Genomic DNA, 19,722 nt, shown 5'->3' on the forward strand with positions numbered 1-19,722 from the left:
AAGCATTTCTCAAATTTACTTGGCAAAATAAGTTCCTTTCTATTAAGACTAATGTCAATGTGCAATAAGAGGGAGGGTAAAGGCATGCATTCACTGGCAATTACTACACAGAGTAATTATGGCAGGAAAAGAAATGCCAGCATTCACAAGCCAGTCCCTAGCTGCCTCAAAAATATTCCGATTGTACTAAGCTATTTAGCTATAACTGTCTAAGTTTTTTTTTTTTTTTAAATACAAAATTATTTGGCTATCTCTTGCAATATATTAGAAAAATACTCTTTTCTAGCTAATTACAAGCCTTGTACAGGAGTAAAAGACAATGATGAAACTGTAATAAGGTTCAGATATTAATCACCAACAATGCTCAAAGCATAATATATAACCATATGTAACCACAAGTTAACATCCACTGGTTAAGAAATGACACTGCACGATTCCTGGAGTGGGGCAATGCTGTTCAAATACATGGTTTTATTTTAACACAAACTTAGAACTGCTCTTTACAAAGCACAAGTTTCACTTATGAAACAAATTAACAAAAAAAAAAAAAAAAATCATTCCATGTGTGTATAGTGTAGTGTAGTACACAAACACACCAAGCCACAGACAGATGCCAGATAACACAGCAACACCACCAGCTCCTCTCTCCCTACCCACAGCATGTGTGCATTCACAGAGCATTTTACAGATGGTAGAAGAAAGCACACTGGCATCATTTGTTTGCCAAGAATGTTCTTCCACAATGGGCTTTCAAAAATCATTTGCTCAATTACATATTATACCAGTAGCAAGAGAACATCTTAAGGGTACTGCAATTACTATGAATATATATCCAGCGACTGCCTTTTCTCTTTCCTTGAAATATTTTATAGCATATGATTTTCAGAATGGACTATGCTCATTAGATTCTGTCTATCAGACTTATAAAAACTGGCCAGATTTCTATATAATCACTTGTTTTATTTTTCCATGTCACCACTTTTCAAGATCCTCCCCACCCCTAATTGGAGCTATAGTACTTCCTAACTTGTTACTGATCACTTGCATAAAAATTAGTTTGATCAAGTCTGCACCAGATGTGTGTTTTACTACAACATGAAAACATTCAAAGTAAAATTACAAATCACTTTACATTCTACTGGATTTCAAGATTTAAATTTAGCTAAAAATGTTATTTATAAAACAATTTACATTCCAATTTCCCTTTTCTGTGAAATAAAACATCAGCTGAGAGAACTCAAACTTAAGGTAAGGCCCATTTCCCATTGTCAACTAATCGTTGATCCCTTGAAGGCTGAAAACAAAACATCTGCTTTTCCAAAAGAAATGACTCAAAACTGCTGCTTAAATGAATGTGGGATTTTTTTTTTTGGCTTGGAAGTGTAACAATACTGTGTTATGGTACAAGTTTGTTATGAGCATGCGTTTGATACTAGTTAAGCAAAGAATACCTGACTGTAGATTAAAATACTTCTGGTGGGATTTAATTCCTTTCTATCATACATTCCAAAACACTGCAGGAAGTGCCAAACTTGTTATGTACAGGAGGTACTTACTGGGCAAGCTTGGGCTAAACAAGTACAATCTGACCATTGTTTTCTCAAACCCCACCACACAGCAGCAAAGATCTCAGCCTTTTCACTGCTGACTAAAAAGTATATCATGTACCAGATGTTCTCCACGGTTACAGATTAATACAAAAGTCTATCCTTGTATATTAGTTTGTTAGATCCTCCAATGAGTGATCAACCCACAGTGGTCTTAAGACCAAACTTGATTTGCAGATGGTGCAAAAGCTGCCTGCACCAGAACATGAAATATTTTCAAACACTTCCGACCAATGTGCTCCTGGATTCTTAATCAAAGCAAAAAAAAAAAAAAAGTCTGTGTGTGGTCATCCAGCAGCTTTGTGTTTCCCACCACAGCACCTGCATATGACCCCACAGTGGTAGCATGCCCGTAGAGGCAAATAACAGCACATGCATGGGGCAAAGACAGACAAGGCGATAAGGGCCATCCACCGAAGGCAAAACTTTTCATCACTGGTGTCGCAAGAACAAGGGTCTGTATAGTCTCCTTCGGGATCAGACATGCAGTGATAGAGCAAACTGTCTGCACACCACATGCAACTGACTCGACGGATGCATGTTCTGATGGGATCTGGGGCATCCTGACACTTGCCCCGTCTATTCTCTTCATGATTGAACATGTCCCTACAGTATACACATCTTGACCTCTCGCCATCTTCCTTACTCCGTCTTGATTTACAACGTGTAGGTTGAGTCTTTATGACAGCACCCTTCAAGTCTCCTCCCAAACCAAAATCAGAGCTGTCTACATAGGGATAATTGTAATCATGTTTTGAGTTTTCACTTTTGGCAAAACGTACATATGAATCAACATCCTCTCGATGAATTGGAGCATGTCTGTAGTCTTCATAACCTCTCAGCCAACTTTTCTCCCGTGGATTAATGCGCACAATCTCTTCCTCATCGTCTGGAAAACTGACATGCCGAGGAGATCTAGTTTGACACTGGTGTGAAAATAAAGCTAATCAGATTGTACACTTTAACATACAGATAAGATATAACAACCAGAATGTAAACCCTTTGTTAAGCAAAGATCATGCAGATCCTATAGCCATTAGAAAACTGCATTTAAATCCTTAAAGGGGCCTTGATAACTGAGTTTTCTCAATCTACAAACTAGAGCAAGCAATGGGTCATGCATGACCCATTTTATCAGTGGCCCATGACCCATCAATTATGTGACCCATTTACCCATAATCCACTCACAATATATTGAATATAATCAATGACAATTTTGTGTTTAACAAGGAGAACACTGTTCCCAAGCATTCTGCCATCTTGCTAACCATGGGAAACATTCTCCCTTAAATGACCACAATAATAGATAATAGTGTGAAGTAATATTTGAAACAGCTTAAATAGGTAGGTCCCGACATTAAAATAAAGAGATCACATTTCAAATATATAGACCCATCAAATTTTGTGACTTTCAATCTGCTGACCCGTTGCTTGCTCTGTTACAAACCTATCAAGATTTTTTTAAAGTTATTCTTATGGAGTGGTGTTGCATGCAAAAATTATAAAATCTACTATAAATGTATAGAAGACAAAGCATGGCCAAGTCAGTTTTAGCAGTTTTTAAGCTGCCAGGTTAGGAACACAGTGCATTTAATATATAACAGCCTTAAAAAAAAATCAATTTATAGTTGTAATTTTAAGTTATTATTGGCATCAGCCTGCTAAAATTCTTTAGGAAATTTCTTAGCAGTAGCTTAAAAAACAATTATTAGACTGAAATGCTACATACACCACAGTAGTAGTAGTTGCATGGGTTAATCGCAAAGCAATAACTAGAAAAGGTAAAAAGATCAAGCACCACGCGAGTCAGGTTTTCTGGATATCCACACTATGCACAAGAGAAATTTGGAAGCAGTGCATGCAGATCAATCTCATGAATATTCACTGCAGATATCCAGAAATCTGATTAGCTGGTTTGGGAACACTGCACTAGGAACTCTACATTCAAAATTCCCAATGAAGTTTAGTTTTCTGGGCAGAACTATTGGAAATACTATTAATTGAAAATGTTTATTTTCTCCTGAATGTGAAGAGCTTGGTGCCTGGAATTTTCTTTGTAATTTCTGGAAGCAGTGTTGGAACATTGGCATTTTTCTGACCAGATGCACTACCAACAGCTGTCCCTAGGTTGCAAGCATTGCTTATAACCATGTCTGAAATAAATACTTGAAAGAAAACTGTAGTGGTGATCTGTGTAAGCTTCTAGAAGTGTTATAAAGGTTATTTGTTTTCTGAGAACTTGAGCTTTGAACAGTCTTCCTGATCAATTTGCTGTAACCAGTAAAAGCCAATAGTGAATAACCAAGTTGCTATGGACCTAAGTCTTATCAAACTAGCTTAGCCTAGAATATGAAAGAAAATACCTGACAAGCCATTGAAATTTAGGAGTATGATACAATAAAAAGCCATTTTGGTGTATGTGGCATTCAAAATAATAGAGTGAGGGGGTCTTTTTAGCTAAAGTTATCTGCAGCAGGGCCCATAGGAATAACATGGGCTCTGCTGCAGATAACTCGAGCTAAGCTTTAGTAAAACACTCCCTAATTGACTGATTTCTGTGTGGTTTATTCTAGTTTACAAAATACAGTGGATCTCTAACAGATATTTTGTTTTATAGACCTTTTGAAACAGAACAATCCAACCCAAATTTAAAGAAATGTCATGTCACCTTCTCTTGTTGATTTTTCCTGTAAAAATAATGTAATTATTAATTAAAAAGAACAGAAAAGAAAAGAAAAAAGCTCACTTGATCTAGGTGGTAGTGGTCGGAGCCATAATGGTCATGAACTTTTCCAAGAGTGCAATATCTGCTGTGCCTGCAGGGGAGAGGAGAGGCTAAAGCTCGACTGGGTTGTTCCCTTTTCTGAGAGGAATTAGAAGAACTGTCTGTGGCAGTCTAGAAAAAAAAAAAGAATAAAAAATACAGACGTATCTATTATGTGAGCTTTTAAAAAATATTTCCATTTCAATACAAGAATTATAATGTAATTATGCACAGTAAAAACTTCTCATCCTACTGTGAGCATCACATGCTTATTCTGTATTAACTTATCACCATCTATTTTAAAACTAAGTTCAGGGATCATCTTTTTTTCTCAAGTACTAATTTGTGCATAAAACATTGACAGTAAATATGCTGCTGCATTATTATTCACCAGGGGTTATCCTAGTATGGAGAAAACCCACACTGAGAGCTGTTGAATGCCTTAGGTGTATTAACCATATTTATCATACATGACAGATAATGTACCTATGCAATAGACTTTATACTATAACTTCAGCTGCGATGAGTTTAGCTGCTTTAAGAGGTCACTGTATATCATATCAATAGAATAAGTAGCAACATCTGAACTGATTTTCTAAAAGAAAACAATACTTTGGACTTTAGGCAGTCAGGTTTTCATATTGTTACAATACTGATAACATATAGAAGTCTATTTAGTAGTCAGGATCCTGTGATCATTCTACTGGATCTTATGACAGTCTTAGCCATAGGAGCCAACTTTTCAAAACGATTGGGGGTGCTGAACTTTTTTTTTTAACAGGTAGTGTATTCCCCCGCCCCCCTCCCTCCCCCTCCGAGTTCCAGTACCCTCTCTCCTCCAAGTGCCAGTCCCAACCCCAGCCTGACCTCTTCTCCCACAACAGTCCTCCGCTGGTCCATCCTCGCCTTCCTGCATGCCACCCAGAATTTTAAAACTCATCTTACCTCGGGGTCCCGGCAGCAGCAGTGAAAGGCGAGCAGGCTTGGCGCTTTAGCCTTCCCTTCTCTCTCAGCTCTGGTCTCGCCCTTGCGGAAACAGAAAATGAGAGCGGGACCAGAGCTGAGAGAGAAGGGAAGGCTGAAGCGCCGAGCCTGCTTGCCTTTCACTGCTGCTGCTGCCCGGACCCCAAGGTAAGATAAGTTTTAAAATTCTGGGCGGCATGCAGGAAGGCGAGGTAGGCTGGCTGGGAAGGGAACTTCCGACTTCCGGCGGGTGCAGAGCCGGTCCTAGGGTTTCTGGTGCCCTCCTGCAGCCTATTAGTCGGCGCCCCTACCCATACAGGGGTGGGATCACTATGGCTCCGCCCCTACAGTAGTCACACCCCTTTTACCAGCCATGGCATCATTGAAAACATTACACCAGTATAGAAGAAAAATAACTTGTGGGGTTTTTTTTTGTTTGTTTTCATTATAAATAATTTCTGTAAGCTGTTACAGCTCCATTATACTCTAAATGACACAAACCAAATTAGCATACAGACCATGAATTATGAGAACAGAGTCTTGCCAACTCTGAAAAACAATGTGTTAGCAAAATCTCAGAATCTAACAAACAGATCCCTATTCAGACACTTGGCCTTGCAGTCACACATGCAGAACAGAAATAGCCCCTCTTCAAATTCTTCAAAAATTAACCTGAAATCCTAAGAAGTTAGACTCTGCATGCAGCACAATACCAGAAAAACAAAGAAACACATTGCTATACATTGCAAAATAAGATAGCAGATGCAGCAGATGTAAATTCTGAAAGTGGACATATTCCAAACACTAAAATTAAAATAAAATAATTTTTTCTACCTTTGTCTGGTGACTTTTCTTTTCTGATCATGCTGGCCCAGTATCTGGTTCTGCTGCTATCTGTCCTCTTAACTCCATTTCCAGGGCTTCCTTTCCATTTATTTCTTTACTTTCCTCCTTTCTTCATTTCTTGCTGTATATCCATAAGTAAAAGCTGGGTCCTCAGCAGACTTGACTGTCCAGTGCATCCAGCTTCTGCCTATTTTCTCCATCCATGTGCAGTTTTTCTCCTCTCTTCCTTTTCCCTCATCTCCTTCCTCTCTCTTCCCTCTCCTCCATCCATGTCCAGCATTTCTTCTCTCTCCCCTCCATCCATGTCCAACAATTCTCTCCCTGCCCTCCCCTCCATCCACCCATGTCCAGCAACCCTCCACTGCCCTCCCCTCCATCCATGCCCAGCAACTCTCCTCTCTCCCCTCCATCCACCTATGTCCAGTAATTCTCCTCTCTCCCCTGCTGCCCCCCTCCATCCATCCATATCCAGTAATTCTCCTCTCTCCCCTGCTGCCCCCCTCCATCCATCCATATCCAGCAATTCTCCTCTCTCCCCTGCCCTCCCCTCCATGTCCAGCAATTTCTCCTCTCTGCCTGGGGCCTGCCCTCTCATCCATCTCCATCCATGCTCCTCTCTCCCCTGCCCACCTCCATCCATCTATATCAAGCAATTCTCCTCCCTCCCCTCCATCATGTCCAGCAATTTCTCCTCTCTGCCTGCCTGGGGCCTGCCCTCTCATCCATAGTAACATAGTAGATGACGGCAGAAAAAGACCTGCACGGTCCATCTAGTCTGCCCAGCAAGATAAACTCATATGTGCTACTTCTTGTGTATACCTTACCTCGATTTGTATCTGCCATTTTCAGGACACAGACTGTAGAAGTCTTGTCCAGAACTAGCCCCATTTTCAGGACACAGACCGTAGAAGTCTTGGCCAGAACTAGCCTCACCACCCAAACACCAGCCCCGCCTCCCAATCTCGGCTAAGCTTCTGAGGATCCAATCCTTCTGCCCTCTCATCCATGTCCATCCATGCTCCTCTCTCCCCTGCCCACCTCCATCCATCCATCTCAAGCAAATCTCCTCCCTCCCATCCCCTCCGTGTCCTGCAATTTCTCCTCTCTCTCCCCTGCCCGCCCACTCCCATGTCCACCTTCCCGTTGTATTTAAATTTACCTCCGACGTCACAGCAGCTGCTCATGCTCAGCGTTAGTGAAAAAGCTGCCCGACGTCTCTAGCCAATCCCTTCGCTTGTTCCTTCCCTCAGTGTCCCGCCTTCGTCTGACATCGTTTCCGCGAGGGCGGGACACACCCAATGGGGGATTTGGGGGCTGAGAGTTTATTTTTTTTTTAAAGCTGAGGAGGTAGGTATGTGTGTGGGGCCATGCTGTTAGTGTTGAATATTTGTAATTTAGACTTGGTGTTCCAGATGGTGTTTGCCAGTGCTGTTCCCTACAGCACCGGAGTTCTGTGAATTGAGCTCTTTGTGCCATCAGCAAATTTAATTAGCTTACTAGTTATTCCCATCTCTAGATCATTTATAAATATGTTAAAAAAAAAAAAAAAAAAAAAAAACAGCGGTCCAACAGACGCCTGCAGAATCCCACTATCTACCTTTCTCCTTTAAGAAAACTGACCATTAAATCCTACTCTGTTTTCTATCAACCAATTCTTAATCTATAATAGGTTCAACTCAATCTATATCTATAATAGAGCAACTCAAATGATAACGGAGATGGCACTCCTCTCGTATGAGGAAAGGCTAAAGATGTAAGGGCTCTTCATCTTGGTTGAGGGGAGGTATGAGTGAGGTCTACAAAAGCCTGAGTGGTGTAGAACGAGAAGAAGTAAATCTACTTTTTACTCGTTCCAAAAGTACAAAGACTAGGGGACACTCGAGGAAGTTACATGGAAATACTTTAGTTAAGTTGTGGAACTCTTTGCTGGAGGAGGTGGTAATAGCAATGATTTGTGTTTCTGCCAGGTAATTGTGACCTGGCTTGGCCACTGTTTGGAAAACAGGATACAAGGATAGATAGACCATTAGTCTGACCCAGTATGACTACTCTTATGTTCATATATCCATACCCCCAAAAGAACTCTAGAGAGGTTTCTGTGGGTAAGTCTTGGTTTACCAGAAGGGGCTATTCCTCCCTTTCAAAAAAAATTTTTTTTTTTAAATCTCCCATATAAAAAGAAAATGGAAGACCAGGGAGAAAGAGAACCCTGTGAAGGAATTTCTCCAGATAGTCGTGATGAACATTTTGGAGACTTCAAACCAGGAAAACACAGGACACAGGAAAATCCGTGTGATACCTGCCCCAAACACAACCCATACTGGAAAAGGTGTGTGGCAGCAGCCTGTACTTTGTGCTTTAAAACAGGAATATGAATAACTTCTGATTTTTTTTTTAGCTTAAACGCGCAGGACAGCTCCTTTCTGGAACACATATGCAGAACCATTCTTCATAAATGAATATGGGAGGGACCTGGGCCAGTCTGGAGGGACTAAAGGAAAGCAAATTAGCAGTTAAGATCTAATTTCTCCTTCGTTAGCATCCCTCCAGATTAGCCCAGGATTGGACTGATGGGAAGCAACAAAGCAGTAAACTTAAGGGAGGGACTCCATCAACCCAGATGTGAGAACCCTAGTTGAAAAAGACCGCTTCCTAACGACACTGTACGTCTAGTCTGTAATGCTTAGAAAAGGAATGCAAGGAAGCCCAAGTCACCGCCTTACAAATGTCCGCGGGCAGCACCAAAAATCTCTCCGTCCAAGAAGCTGCCCTAGTGAAATAGGCTTTGACCCCTTCCGGGACAGATTTCCTGACAAGCAGGTAAGTGGAAACTATCATTTCCTTAAGCCACCGATAGTGGGCATAGAAGTTGTCAAACCTACAATAAGCACAAACAGGCAGTCCTCCGTAACCTTAAGATAGTGGTTGATGGATCAGTTATGGGGTAGGTTTTGTGGGTATAAGTTTACTGGGTGGTAGGGCAATGGCAGGAGTAGTTTTGGGGGGTGGGGTACTATGCAGGATAGCAGGGAAGTTTGTAGGAGGGTAGTTTTCAGGTCTGAGGCAGTTTTGGAGGTTTAGTTTTGCAGGATGGGGCAAGTTAGGGGGTGGCAGGGAAAATAGAGACCACTATCTTCCTATACTATAAATGCTAGAACTCCTCCCAAAAACTGAATTGGGCCATTTCTTTTTTTTTTTTTGGGGGGGGGGGGGGGGGGGGGAGAGCTTATTTCCTGGTCCAATCTATTCTGTCCTTGAAGTTATGTCTTTTTACCGTTTTTCCCCATTGGGTTGGAAAGAATAAAAAGGGAAAACAGAACAAAATGACAACAAGCAACATTAAGGGGTCTGTTTACTAAACCTCGCTAGTGGCTTCCACGCAGTATTGCCAACACAGCCCATTCAAAGTGAATGGGCTGCGCCAGCACTAGCACACAGCCAGCCATGCTAGCGGCTTAGTAAACCCCAGTGTAAGTTTTTGATGGGAACAAGCATTTTATGCATATTTTTCCATGCCTGTATTCCCCCTTCACCAATGGCAACCTGGACCTAACAAAAACAGGCCCTAGGTGGGATAAGTTTGATACTAATGGTTTAGACAGGACAGACCAGGAGCAGACATAGGGAAGCTTTATTGGTTGCTTGTAAATGCATTTTGGATTAAATTGTGCAAGGAGCTGCAAATCTGCTGTAAAATTAAAGCTCATATAGCTTGGACCAGGAGGGATAGAACAGCTTTGTTTAGGCCAGGGCTAGAAGTGTGCACGGGGATGAAGACAACAGGAAACCTGTGGGAATGGGGACAAAAAGGTCATTACCACCGTGGAGACAAGAGGGGATGGACTGGAAGTGAATGGGGACAGGAGGGGATGGGGACCAGATTATGTTTCCATGTACACCTTGACTCAGCAACTTGACACGAAACATCTCAGTTATTTAAAAAAAACAAACCAAAACTATACATCCCCCGAAAGAGAAGCTCACTTTGAAGAAAACTGGTGAATGTGTTCAGCAATTTTGACAACAAGGGAGACCACTGATAAACTGGTGAGAATATCTGTTAATTTGTTTTGAGCATTTTGCCAGAGTATAATCTCAACTGAGCTAGTCTCATCTAAGCAGCTGATATGAAAGCAGCATTTTCAGATGAGGTTTGAATAGGCTGTTCAGGTCATAATCTCAATCTCTCTCTCTCTTACAGACTCCAGCCATCAAAAAGTGAAGTTGATTTGAATGACCTCACCACTGAGGTTAGCAAGTTTACAACATAGAGGCAGATGCAGCAACCAAACGTAAAAAAATCAAAATCGTTAAAGTCCCTAACGATTTTTAAAAAACGAAGAATGCACCAAAAAAAAAAGTCACACATGCTCAGATCGGTATTCAAACTTACAATGTATCAAAGAATCACAATACACATCGGTAATCGGCCCCTAAATCATGCGCAGAGCAGCCAAGCGTTTTGCTGGCTGCTCTGCGCATGCTGCAAATGTAAAAACAAACAAAAAAAAAAGCCACAACACATACACGTGGCTACCAGGTCAGCAAAATCCAAAAACAAAGGATCGGGAGGGGGCAAGGGCGCTCATCAGGAGCGTCCTGTATGGACGGCCTTGCCGCCCCCCCCGCTGCTCCCCACTTTCCGCCGCTCCCCCCCCCCCCCCCCCCCGAAAAAGCAAAATGCTAGCTGGCTGCCCCGGTCCCCCTCCCTTCCTGTTCCTGTGTTCTGCAGAGCGACCTCCGCCTCCCGCCATTCTTTCGCCCCGTGCCCCGCCCCCGCTGCCCCCCCTGAGGTCGACTACGCCGCTCCCCCCCTCCACCGAGACCCCCCTCCCTATTAACGACCCGAGCAGCGCCTCTCACCTCTTTCAGAAGCGCTGCACGGGCAGGAAGATCTATTGTGTTGGTTGTAGAGTCTCTTCTTCCCTGGCCCAGGCCCCGCCTCCTTCTTCTTGGAGACTCTACAACCAACACAATAGATCTTCCTGCCCGTGCAGTGCTTCTGAAAGAGGTGAGAGGCGCTGCTCGGGTCGTTAATAGGGAGGGGGGTCTCGGTGGAGGGGGGGAGCGGCGTAGTCGACCTCAGGGGGGGCAGCGGGGGCGGGGCACGGGGCGAAAGAATGACGGGAGGCGGGAGAGGGACCGGGGCAGCCAGCTAGCATTTTGCTTTTTCGGGGGGGGGGGGGGGGGGGGGGGGGGAGGAGCGGGGGGGGGAGCAGCGGGGGGGGGGGGGGGCAAGGCCGTCCATACAGGACGCTCCTGATGAGCGCCCTTGCCCCCTCCCGATCCTTTTTTTTATTTTTTTTATTTGATGTGTTTTCTGACGTCCTTTGGACCAATCACAGCGCTTTTAGCTCTACTAATGCGCTGGGATTGGCTCAAAGTTTGTTTATTTTTTCACTTAATGATTTTTCCTGGCACAGAGCTGTCCTAACGAGAGGGCCAGACCTCTCGTTAGATTTCCTGCCTTTTTCCTGCGTAAAGGCAATCGGAAAAGGTTAGTGCATGTCGTTTCAATGGGGTTTTCACACTAATTGCTCATCTCCATTCCGTTTTCGTTAGCTGCTGGCTTCCTCGGTAAAAGCCCTTTGATGCATGCAACGGATCAAATTTTCCTCGTTGGAGGGTCATTAAAGGCTCATTTAGCTTTAGTGCATCTGCCTCATAGTGCGAGAAGGTGGTTACACTCACTAATGCCCCTAAGATCAGAAGCCCAGCAGTGCTCTAAAATTAGTGCCAGAACATTGCGGGGCAATAATGTCCTTATGATCAGAGCTAACAGCAAGCAAATTTAGGTACGCTATTAGCTCTGATCATAGGGGAAAAGTGAGGGAGGACTGTGCTCTCGTGTCAGGGGGATGGAGAAGGCAACTGAGCCAGCAGGGAACACTATTGGGGGGGGGGGGGGGGGCGGGGTTAGGGGGGGCTTGAGGTCCACTGGAACAGAAAGACAAGTGCTGTGGTGGCAAAGATGTAGAACCTGCTTTGTGGAGGCAGGGAGGTCAGGAAAAGCCCCACACAAGTTCAGGGAGAGGGAGATAAAGAGGCCAATAGGGACAGAACCTGAGTTCAGGTAGTAGGGATGTTTACAGAGGGCAGGCATCGATTGATGAGAAAGGTCATACCCTAGTTCAGTGATGGCGAACCTTTCAGAGACCAAGTGCCTAAACAGCAATCCAAAATCTAATTATTTATCGCGAAGTGCCGGTACTCATTATGGGTGGGGTCACCACATATGACTCCACCCCTATGATAGCCACACCCCCTTACACCAGCCATGGCGCATATAAACAGACATCATTGAAAATATTATACTAGTATAGGAGAAAAAAACATGATTTTCTTTCATTATAAATCATTTCTGTAAGTTGTTACAGTTCCAGTATACCCAGTGCAAAATAAGACAGCAGATGTAAATTCTCACATTGGACATATTCCAAACACTAAAATGAAAATAAAATGATTTTTTTCTACCTTTGTTGTCTGGTGATTTTGTTTTTCTATCCATATTGGTCCTAGTCGCTGATTCTGCTACTCTCTATCTGTTCTCTTAAGTCCGTTTCCAAGGCTTCCTTTCCTCCTTTCTTCTTCATTTCTTGCCTCCATTTATTTCTTTACTTTCCTCCTTTTTTCATTTCTTGCCCTCCATCCATGTCCAGCAACCCCCTCCTCTCCCCTCCAGCCACAAATGTCTAGCCACCCTCCTCTCCCCCCTGCCTGCCCTCAAGCCCACCCAGCACCAGGCCGCCAGCCCTCCCACCCACTCAGCACCCAGCATCAGGCCTCCCTCCCTCCCAACCACCCACCCAGCATCAAGCCTCCCTCCCACCCAGCGGCACCCAACACCAGGCCTCCCTCCCAGCACTAAGCATTAGGTCTCCCACCCACCCAGCAGCACCCAGCGTCAGGCCGACCTCCCTCCCTCCCACCACCAGGCCGACCTCCCTCCCACCAAGCACCACGCCGCTTGCCCTCGCTCCCTCCCTCTTCCAAACAAGCATCAGCCCCGCCCGTCCTTCCTCCCTCCACCACGGCCCCCCTCCTCCTCCGCAATTGAAAAAACGTACCGGGTTAAGGCAGCGTCGGCAGCGGCAACGAAAAGCATAGTCTTAACTCGGCGCGCTTCCCTTCTGTCTCCCATGAGGGCGGGACCAGAGCTGGAGAGCGAGACAGAAGGGAAGCGCGCCGAGTGAAGACTACGCTTTTCGTTGCCGCTGCAGACGCTGCCTTAACCCGGTACGTTTTTTCAATTGCAGAGGAAGAGGAGGAGGGAGGGGTGGTGCTGGGAGGGAGAGAGGACGGGCGGGCTGATGCTTGTTTGGAAGAGGGAGGGAGCGAGGGCAAGAGGCTTGGTGGGAGGGAGGGAGGCCGGCCTGGTACTCGGAGGGAGGGAGGGAGGGAGAGTGGGCGGAGCGGACCAGCAACTGGTGCATGCCAAGGAAGAGGGCTCTGTGTGCCCTCTCTGGCACGCGTGCCATAGGTTCGCCATCACTGCCCTAGTTGACCCATCAGGACAGAGTAAGAATAATCAGGAAATGATAGCAGGTAGACAAAGGAACCAAGTTTGGCTGAGAAAGGGAGGAGGTCTTTGCAGGAGAATAGACCAGTGGCGTACCTAGGGTATTTGACACCCGGGGCCGATCATTTTTTTTTAACACCCCCCTCCAAAATCCAGTATTATACATACTGAGAATACAAAACAAAACAAATGTCATTCAGGACCTACAGAGTAATTCTAACCATATCTTAAAAAGTAACTTCTACGAGTCACACAAGAGTGTAGCTAGGAAAAGGCAGCATCTTAAACATTGCAGTGAGCAGAACATCAAACATCTATTGTAAAACTAAACTAGCCAGAATAGTACAGACCGTCGATCCTGCACAGTCAATGCCAACAGAAAACCACGTCTTTCACTGACACAGATACACCCTAATACACTATAGAATAAGTAACCACAAACTGGTTTTAATCATTGTGAACATTAAGACCTGCTAGTAAGCATTAGCAGTATAGCATATTATAAATAAAATATAAACTATAAACAACAGAAATATTTAGACAAAAATTAAACTGAACCCCCCAAGAAGCCAGAGTCTGCACACAATGCAACAACACAGAAACAGAAAGTGATAGTGATGTATGTCCCCTAGTACTGTGCAAAATATAAAGATAGCAGATGTAAATTTGAAAAAACTAACAAATAACAATCACCACTTTACAAATTAACAAATAGAAATAAAACAAATAAGGAAAATAAGACAATACCATTTTACTGGACTAATACATTTAGGTTTCAGAGGCCAAAACCTCCTTCAATACAGTATACTGCTATTACGGTATCCTGTCCTGACCTGAGGAAGGGGGTTTTGGTCTCTGAACGTAAGTCAAAATGTATTAAAATTAGTCCAATAAAAAATTACCCTTTTCCATTTTCTATTTATAAACATGTATTAACACAGCTACAATAGTACTTTAACCTAAGGCAGAAAAAATAAAAAACCTTTTATCTACCTTTCTCTCACTGGTTTCTGCTTTCCTCACCTTTTCTTCACTCTCTCCCTTCCATCCAGTGTCTGCCTCCTCTCTCTCTCTACCCCTGCAATCCAGCGTCTGCCCTCTCTCTTTCTGCCCCCTCCATCCAGCATCTGCCCCTTCCAACCACTATCTGCCCTCTTTCCCTTCCATCCAGTGTCTGCCCCTTCCAACCACTGCCGCCTCTCTCCCTTACATCCAGTGCCTGCTCTCTCTGCCCATTCCATCCACCGTATGCCCGTATGTCCTCTCTTCCCCTTCCAACCACTGTATGCCCTCTCTCTTGCTTCCATCCTAGATCTGCCCTCTGTCTCTGCCCTTCCATCCAGGGTCTGCCCTATCCATCCACTATCTGCCCTTTCTCTCACATCCATCCATGGTCTGCCATCCAGCTCTCTCCCTTCCATCCAGGATGTGCCCTCCCTCTTTCTCCCTTTCATCCAGGATCTGTCCTCTCTCTCTCTCCCTTCCATCCATCTGTCCTTTCTCTCCCTTCTATACAGGGTCTTGCCTCTCTCTCTCTCTGCCCCTTCCATCCACCATCTGCCCTTTCTCTCCCTTCCATCCATCCAGGGTCTGCCCTCCTCTCTCTGCCCCATCTTCCATCCACCGTCTGCCCTCTCTATCTCTGCCCCTTCTTCTGTCCACTGTCTGCCCTCTCTATCCTTTTTACTGGATCCATATCCCCCCCACCCCCAAATGCTGCTGCTCTTGCTTCAAGCTATCAACAGAAAAAAATAAATAAACCAAGATCGCGGGGCCTTACCTACTCGTGGCTGCTGACTCTGCTCCAGAACTTGAAGTGACGTCAAAGGGGCGGGATCGGAAGCCACGGGTAGCTTACACCCTGCAATTTTCCTGCTTTTCTTTACTCTACTGCTGCTAGTCTGCTGGATGAGAAGCAGCAGCAGCGGTGGCAGTGGTGACAGCTTGACAGGGCTGGAGGCTCCTGGAGGAAGGCGCGGAACCATCCAGCCAGAGGAGAGGCAATAGCAGCGGCAGTACTGGCAGGGGTGGAGCTGAAGGCGTGGAATCAGCCAGAAGAGAGGCAGGGACGACGGCCTGAACGGAGGGACTGGAGCAGCGGGAGCGGAGCACTCCCCCTTTGATCTGCACCCATGGCGGACCGCCCCCACCACCCCGCCCTTGGTACACCACTAGTAACAGACTTCATACAAACAAGCAGGGGTGGCTGCGGTACACACGAGACTACATTTCACACAATGCATTGCTCATATCTTTGCAGTGAAGACTGCAGCAGTAAAAATCCAAGTGAGAATAATAAAGGCATTAAACACATTTTAGGGCTATACTACAGGCTAGTGCAAGGCTGTTGGGAGAGAGAACACAAGTATCTAGCCAATGTAGTATTTGATTGCGGCATTGCCGCTACATTTGATGAGCAACCAGACTCCAATGCGAAATGTGGGAGGAACTTGAGGACTTGCCAAAACAAAACAATCGACCTCCTCTTCAACATATATGTCTTCTTCATCATTGACACTTCACCTCCAAACAAGTTGGGTACAGACACCTCTTTTGAGAATGTTACTTTTCGCATTTCAATGACGTTAGGCTGAACTGCAAGAACACGGTGAATGGATTTCGTCCCAGAACTGCCTTGACGCCACTATATGGTTTTTCTTTTTTTTTTTCTTTTTTAATCTCAAAAGCAACATGCAGGAAGCACAGTCTACATTAGCACTATTGTTTTTCAAGGAAGCTGACTTGCTTCTAAACTTCTTTTGAGGAATTTTTTTCAGTTGTATTTTTTGGCACATGGAAGATACCACCTTTTTACAAAGTCCACCAAAGCCTGAGCTTCAGCCTTCTGAGCAAGCACTGCATGATGCACAGAAACACAACCTCTCCACCAATGTCATCAACTGCACCCTTGCCATGAGTGGTTGCAAAGAAATTCCAGCTGGTATTTCTGCCAATGTGGGTTAGATGACAGAAGATACATTTTTGATTGAACTGGCCAGCACAGCCATGTGAAAAGATGACAACTTCAAAGGGATGTAAATAAATCCTCAAGGTGAACCTGGATAAGAGCCAGAAAAGTATAAACTGCATATTTATCGACTACAAGTGAACAAAGAAACTTGGTTATACGCCCAGTATGCTAACTGGATTTCATTCTGTGCTTTGGCTGTCTAGTTCTCTGCCAGATCCAGCTGTATAACAACCTTCTTTGAATTAGTTTTGAAGACTTGAGTTAGTTTATAAAGGTTGCTGCCTGAGCTCTCTTCACAAAGGTATGGAGATGGAAAAAAGGTGTCTGACCTTTCAAGAGTTTCAAATGGGACTCTGTTGTACCTTCCTGTGACTTTTTAATGATGCCACTGTACAAGTTGTTGGGGAGGCCCCACTTGGAGTATTGTGTTCAGTTTTGGAGACTCTATCTTGCTAAGGATGTGAAAAGACTTGAAGAGGTTCGCAGAAAAGTAACAAAAATGATAATGGGGTTTGGACCAAAAGATATATGAGAAGAGACTTGAGGAACTGAACATGTATATCCTAGAGGAAAGGAGGGATAGTGGTGATAGGATACAGAAATTTAAACAGTTGAAAGGTATTAATATGAAAACAAATCTTTTCCAGAGAAGGGGAAGCGGTAGAACTAGAGGGCATGAATTCAGGTTGCAGGGAAGTTAATTTAGGAGTAATGCCAGGAAATACTTTTTCATAGAAAGGGTGGTAGATGCCTGGAACGCCATCCTGTGAGAGATGGTGGATATGAAGAGAGTTTACAGAATTCAAAAAGGCATGGGATAAACACAAAGGATTCCTATACAGAAAGAGAATGGAAGCAAAGCAAAAGTTAGTGATGCATAGATGGTAACTCCAGTAATTGAGAAATAAGGCAAGTGCAGGGGAGACTTCTATGATCTGTGCCCTGAAATTGGCAAGAACAGAAAAAGATCAAGAATGTGTGTTATACTGCAACACACACTATGAGTTTATCTTATTGGGCAGACTGGATAGACCGTACAGGTCTTTATCTACCATCAACTACTATGTTACCATGTAATATCAAGTCCAGCTTTCTAATATGGTATCTGAACAGACAAGTGTTTTCTGGTATGTCTACATGCAACATCACATGACTAGGACAGAGTTCTGCAAACTTGGAAAATAAAATTTTGCTGTCAGTTTTCCTCTGTGAATATTCTAAAGACCTCTTTCAGTGTTGTCAACATGTACTGTTTTTTTTTTGTATAGTCTGCATTGCTTCACCAACTTGCTCACATATAGCATCTATTTGTCCAGGGCAGGTGTATGAGATTTCCATGTAAAACTCCTTCACTTTTTGGATAGTAGTTATACTTAGACGTCTTCCTTGATTTTGCTGGTTTATGGATGTTTAAACTGGCATCTTTAGCTATCTTTGCTATTGGAGCAGTCCGATATCTTGCAGATTTTGGAAGTAGTTTTTCAACCCTTTTAGCATTTCCTAGAACTCGTGGTATAATATACACTTTGGAGGGTAAGAAGTCACTCCTCGCAGCAGTGCCAGCTAAGGTTCCTTCACCAAGACCAAGAGAAAATCTATCCTGGCTCTCAATTTAACTTCCATTCCTTTTTCAGGTCTTTATCATACTCATAATTCTCTTCAGTTTCCTTATCCTTATTCTTTATCTGTTCCTTCTTTTCTTCATTTAATTGTATTCTAGCACTACATCTCTGCATATTTGTTTTAGCTGTCAGTGGTATTGACTAAATGAAAAATGAAGCAAGTTTAAGAAGAGAAGTGGGCAGCAAGTAGAAAAATGTATTCAAGGCTTATGGGATGTTTTACTCCCCATTGATTGTAGGGTCCTGGGCTCTGTTGGAGGGTGTTGGCAGGCAGAAGGGGTGGAGCAGTAACACCTGTGGACCCGGAAGCGCTCAGGCCACAAATGTCAGCAGCACTCCAGGTCCAGCAGGACAATGGAGAGCAGAGTCGCTGTATGGTAAATATCAAGAGAGCTACAAACTTGTAATTATTAATAAAAAAAATTGATCAATTACCAATTTGTAATAAGAGGTCAAAACTTTGTTCAAAGTAAAATGTCAATGTTTAAATATTTAAAAAGAAAACACGATTAATCCTAGATAATACAATTGACTGTGCAGTATGGAAACCTAGACATTAAAAAAAAAAAAAAAGGAAATGCAGTACTACTACTACTCAACATTTCTAAAGCACTACCAGACTTACGCAGCGCTGTACAGTCAAACATGAAGAGAGACAGTCCCTGCTCGAAAGAGCTTACAATCTAAAGGACATAACAGAGACAATCAAATTAGGACAGCATCGTACACCTGATTACACAATAGTTCATAGGGACAGACTAATAGATCTAAACAGCTAAAGACAATTAAGGTATGCAAATGCATAATACAGACAGATTGGTAGTGGTATTGAATAGAGGAGTAATGGTTAGGTTAAGTGCCAAAAGCAGAGTCGAAAAGATGGGCTATGAGCAAGGATTTGAAGATGGGTAGGGATGGGGCCTGAAGTATCAGTTCAGGAAGTCTATTCCAGGCAAAGGGTGAAGCGAGGCAGAAAGGGCGGAGTCTGCAGTTAGCAGAGGTGGAGAAGGGAGCAGAAAGGAGGGATTTGTCCAGTGAGCGGAGGTTACGGGTAGGAATTTAGGGGGAGGGTGGAGAGGTAAGGAGGGGCAGCAGAGTGAGAGCATTTTGTAGGTTAGTAGGAGAAGCTTGAATTGAATGCAGTAACGGATCGGAAGCCAGTGAAGTGAATTCAGGAGAGGGCTGATGTGAACATATTGGCTCTGGCGGAAAATAAGACGTGCCGCGGAATTCTGAACAGACTGAAAGGGGGATAGATGGCTAAGTGGGAGGCCAGTAAGGAGCAGGTTGCAGTAATCTAGGCGAGAGGTAATAAGAGTGTGGATGAGGGTGCGTGTGGTGTGCTCAGAGAGGAAAGGGTGAATTTTGTTGATGCTAAAGAGAAAGAAGCGACAGGTTTTGGCCGTCTGCTGGATATGAGCGGAGAAGGA

General features: G+C 43.9%; 1 protein-coding gene across 1 annotated transcript in view; it reads right to left on the bottom strand.

Moving 5' to 3' along the window:
• Nucleotides 1–719: 719 nt before the first annotated feature.
• The window catches only part of SPRED2 (sprouty related EVH1 domain containing 2), a 291,471-nt gene continuing 272,468 nt past the window's right edge, over nt 720–19,722 (bottom strand). The window contains exons 5-6 of the mRNA XM_030196364.1: nt 4,354–4,503; nt 720–2,533 (exon numbers count right to left, since the gene is read on the bottom strand). Coding sequence (XP_030052224.1) covers nt 1,895–2,533; nt 4,354–4,503 — 789 coding nt within the window. The 3' untranslated portion in view covers nt 720–1,894. The remainder of the gene's footprint in view (nt 2,534–4,353; nt 4,504–19,722) is intronic.

Source organism: Microcaecilia unicolor, chromosome 3 (genome assembly GCF_901765095.1).
Source record: "Microcaecilia unicolor chromosome 3, aMicUni1.1, whole genome shotgun sequence".
NCBI classification, from domain to species: Eukaryota; Metazoa; Chordata; class Amphibia; order Gymnophiona; family Siphonopidae; genus Microcaecilia; species Microcaecilia unicolor.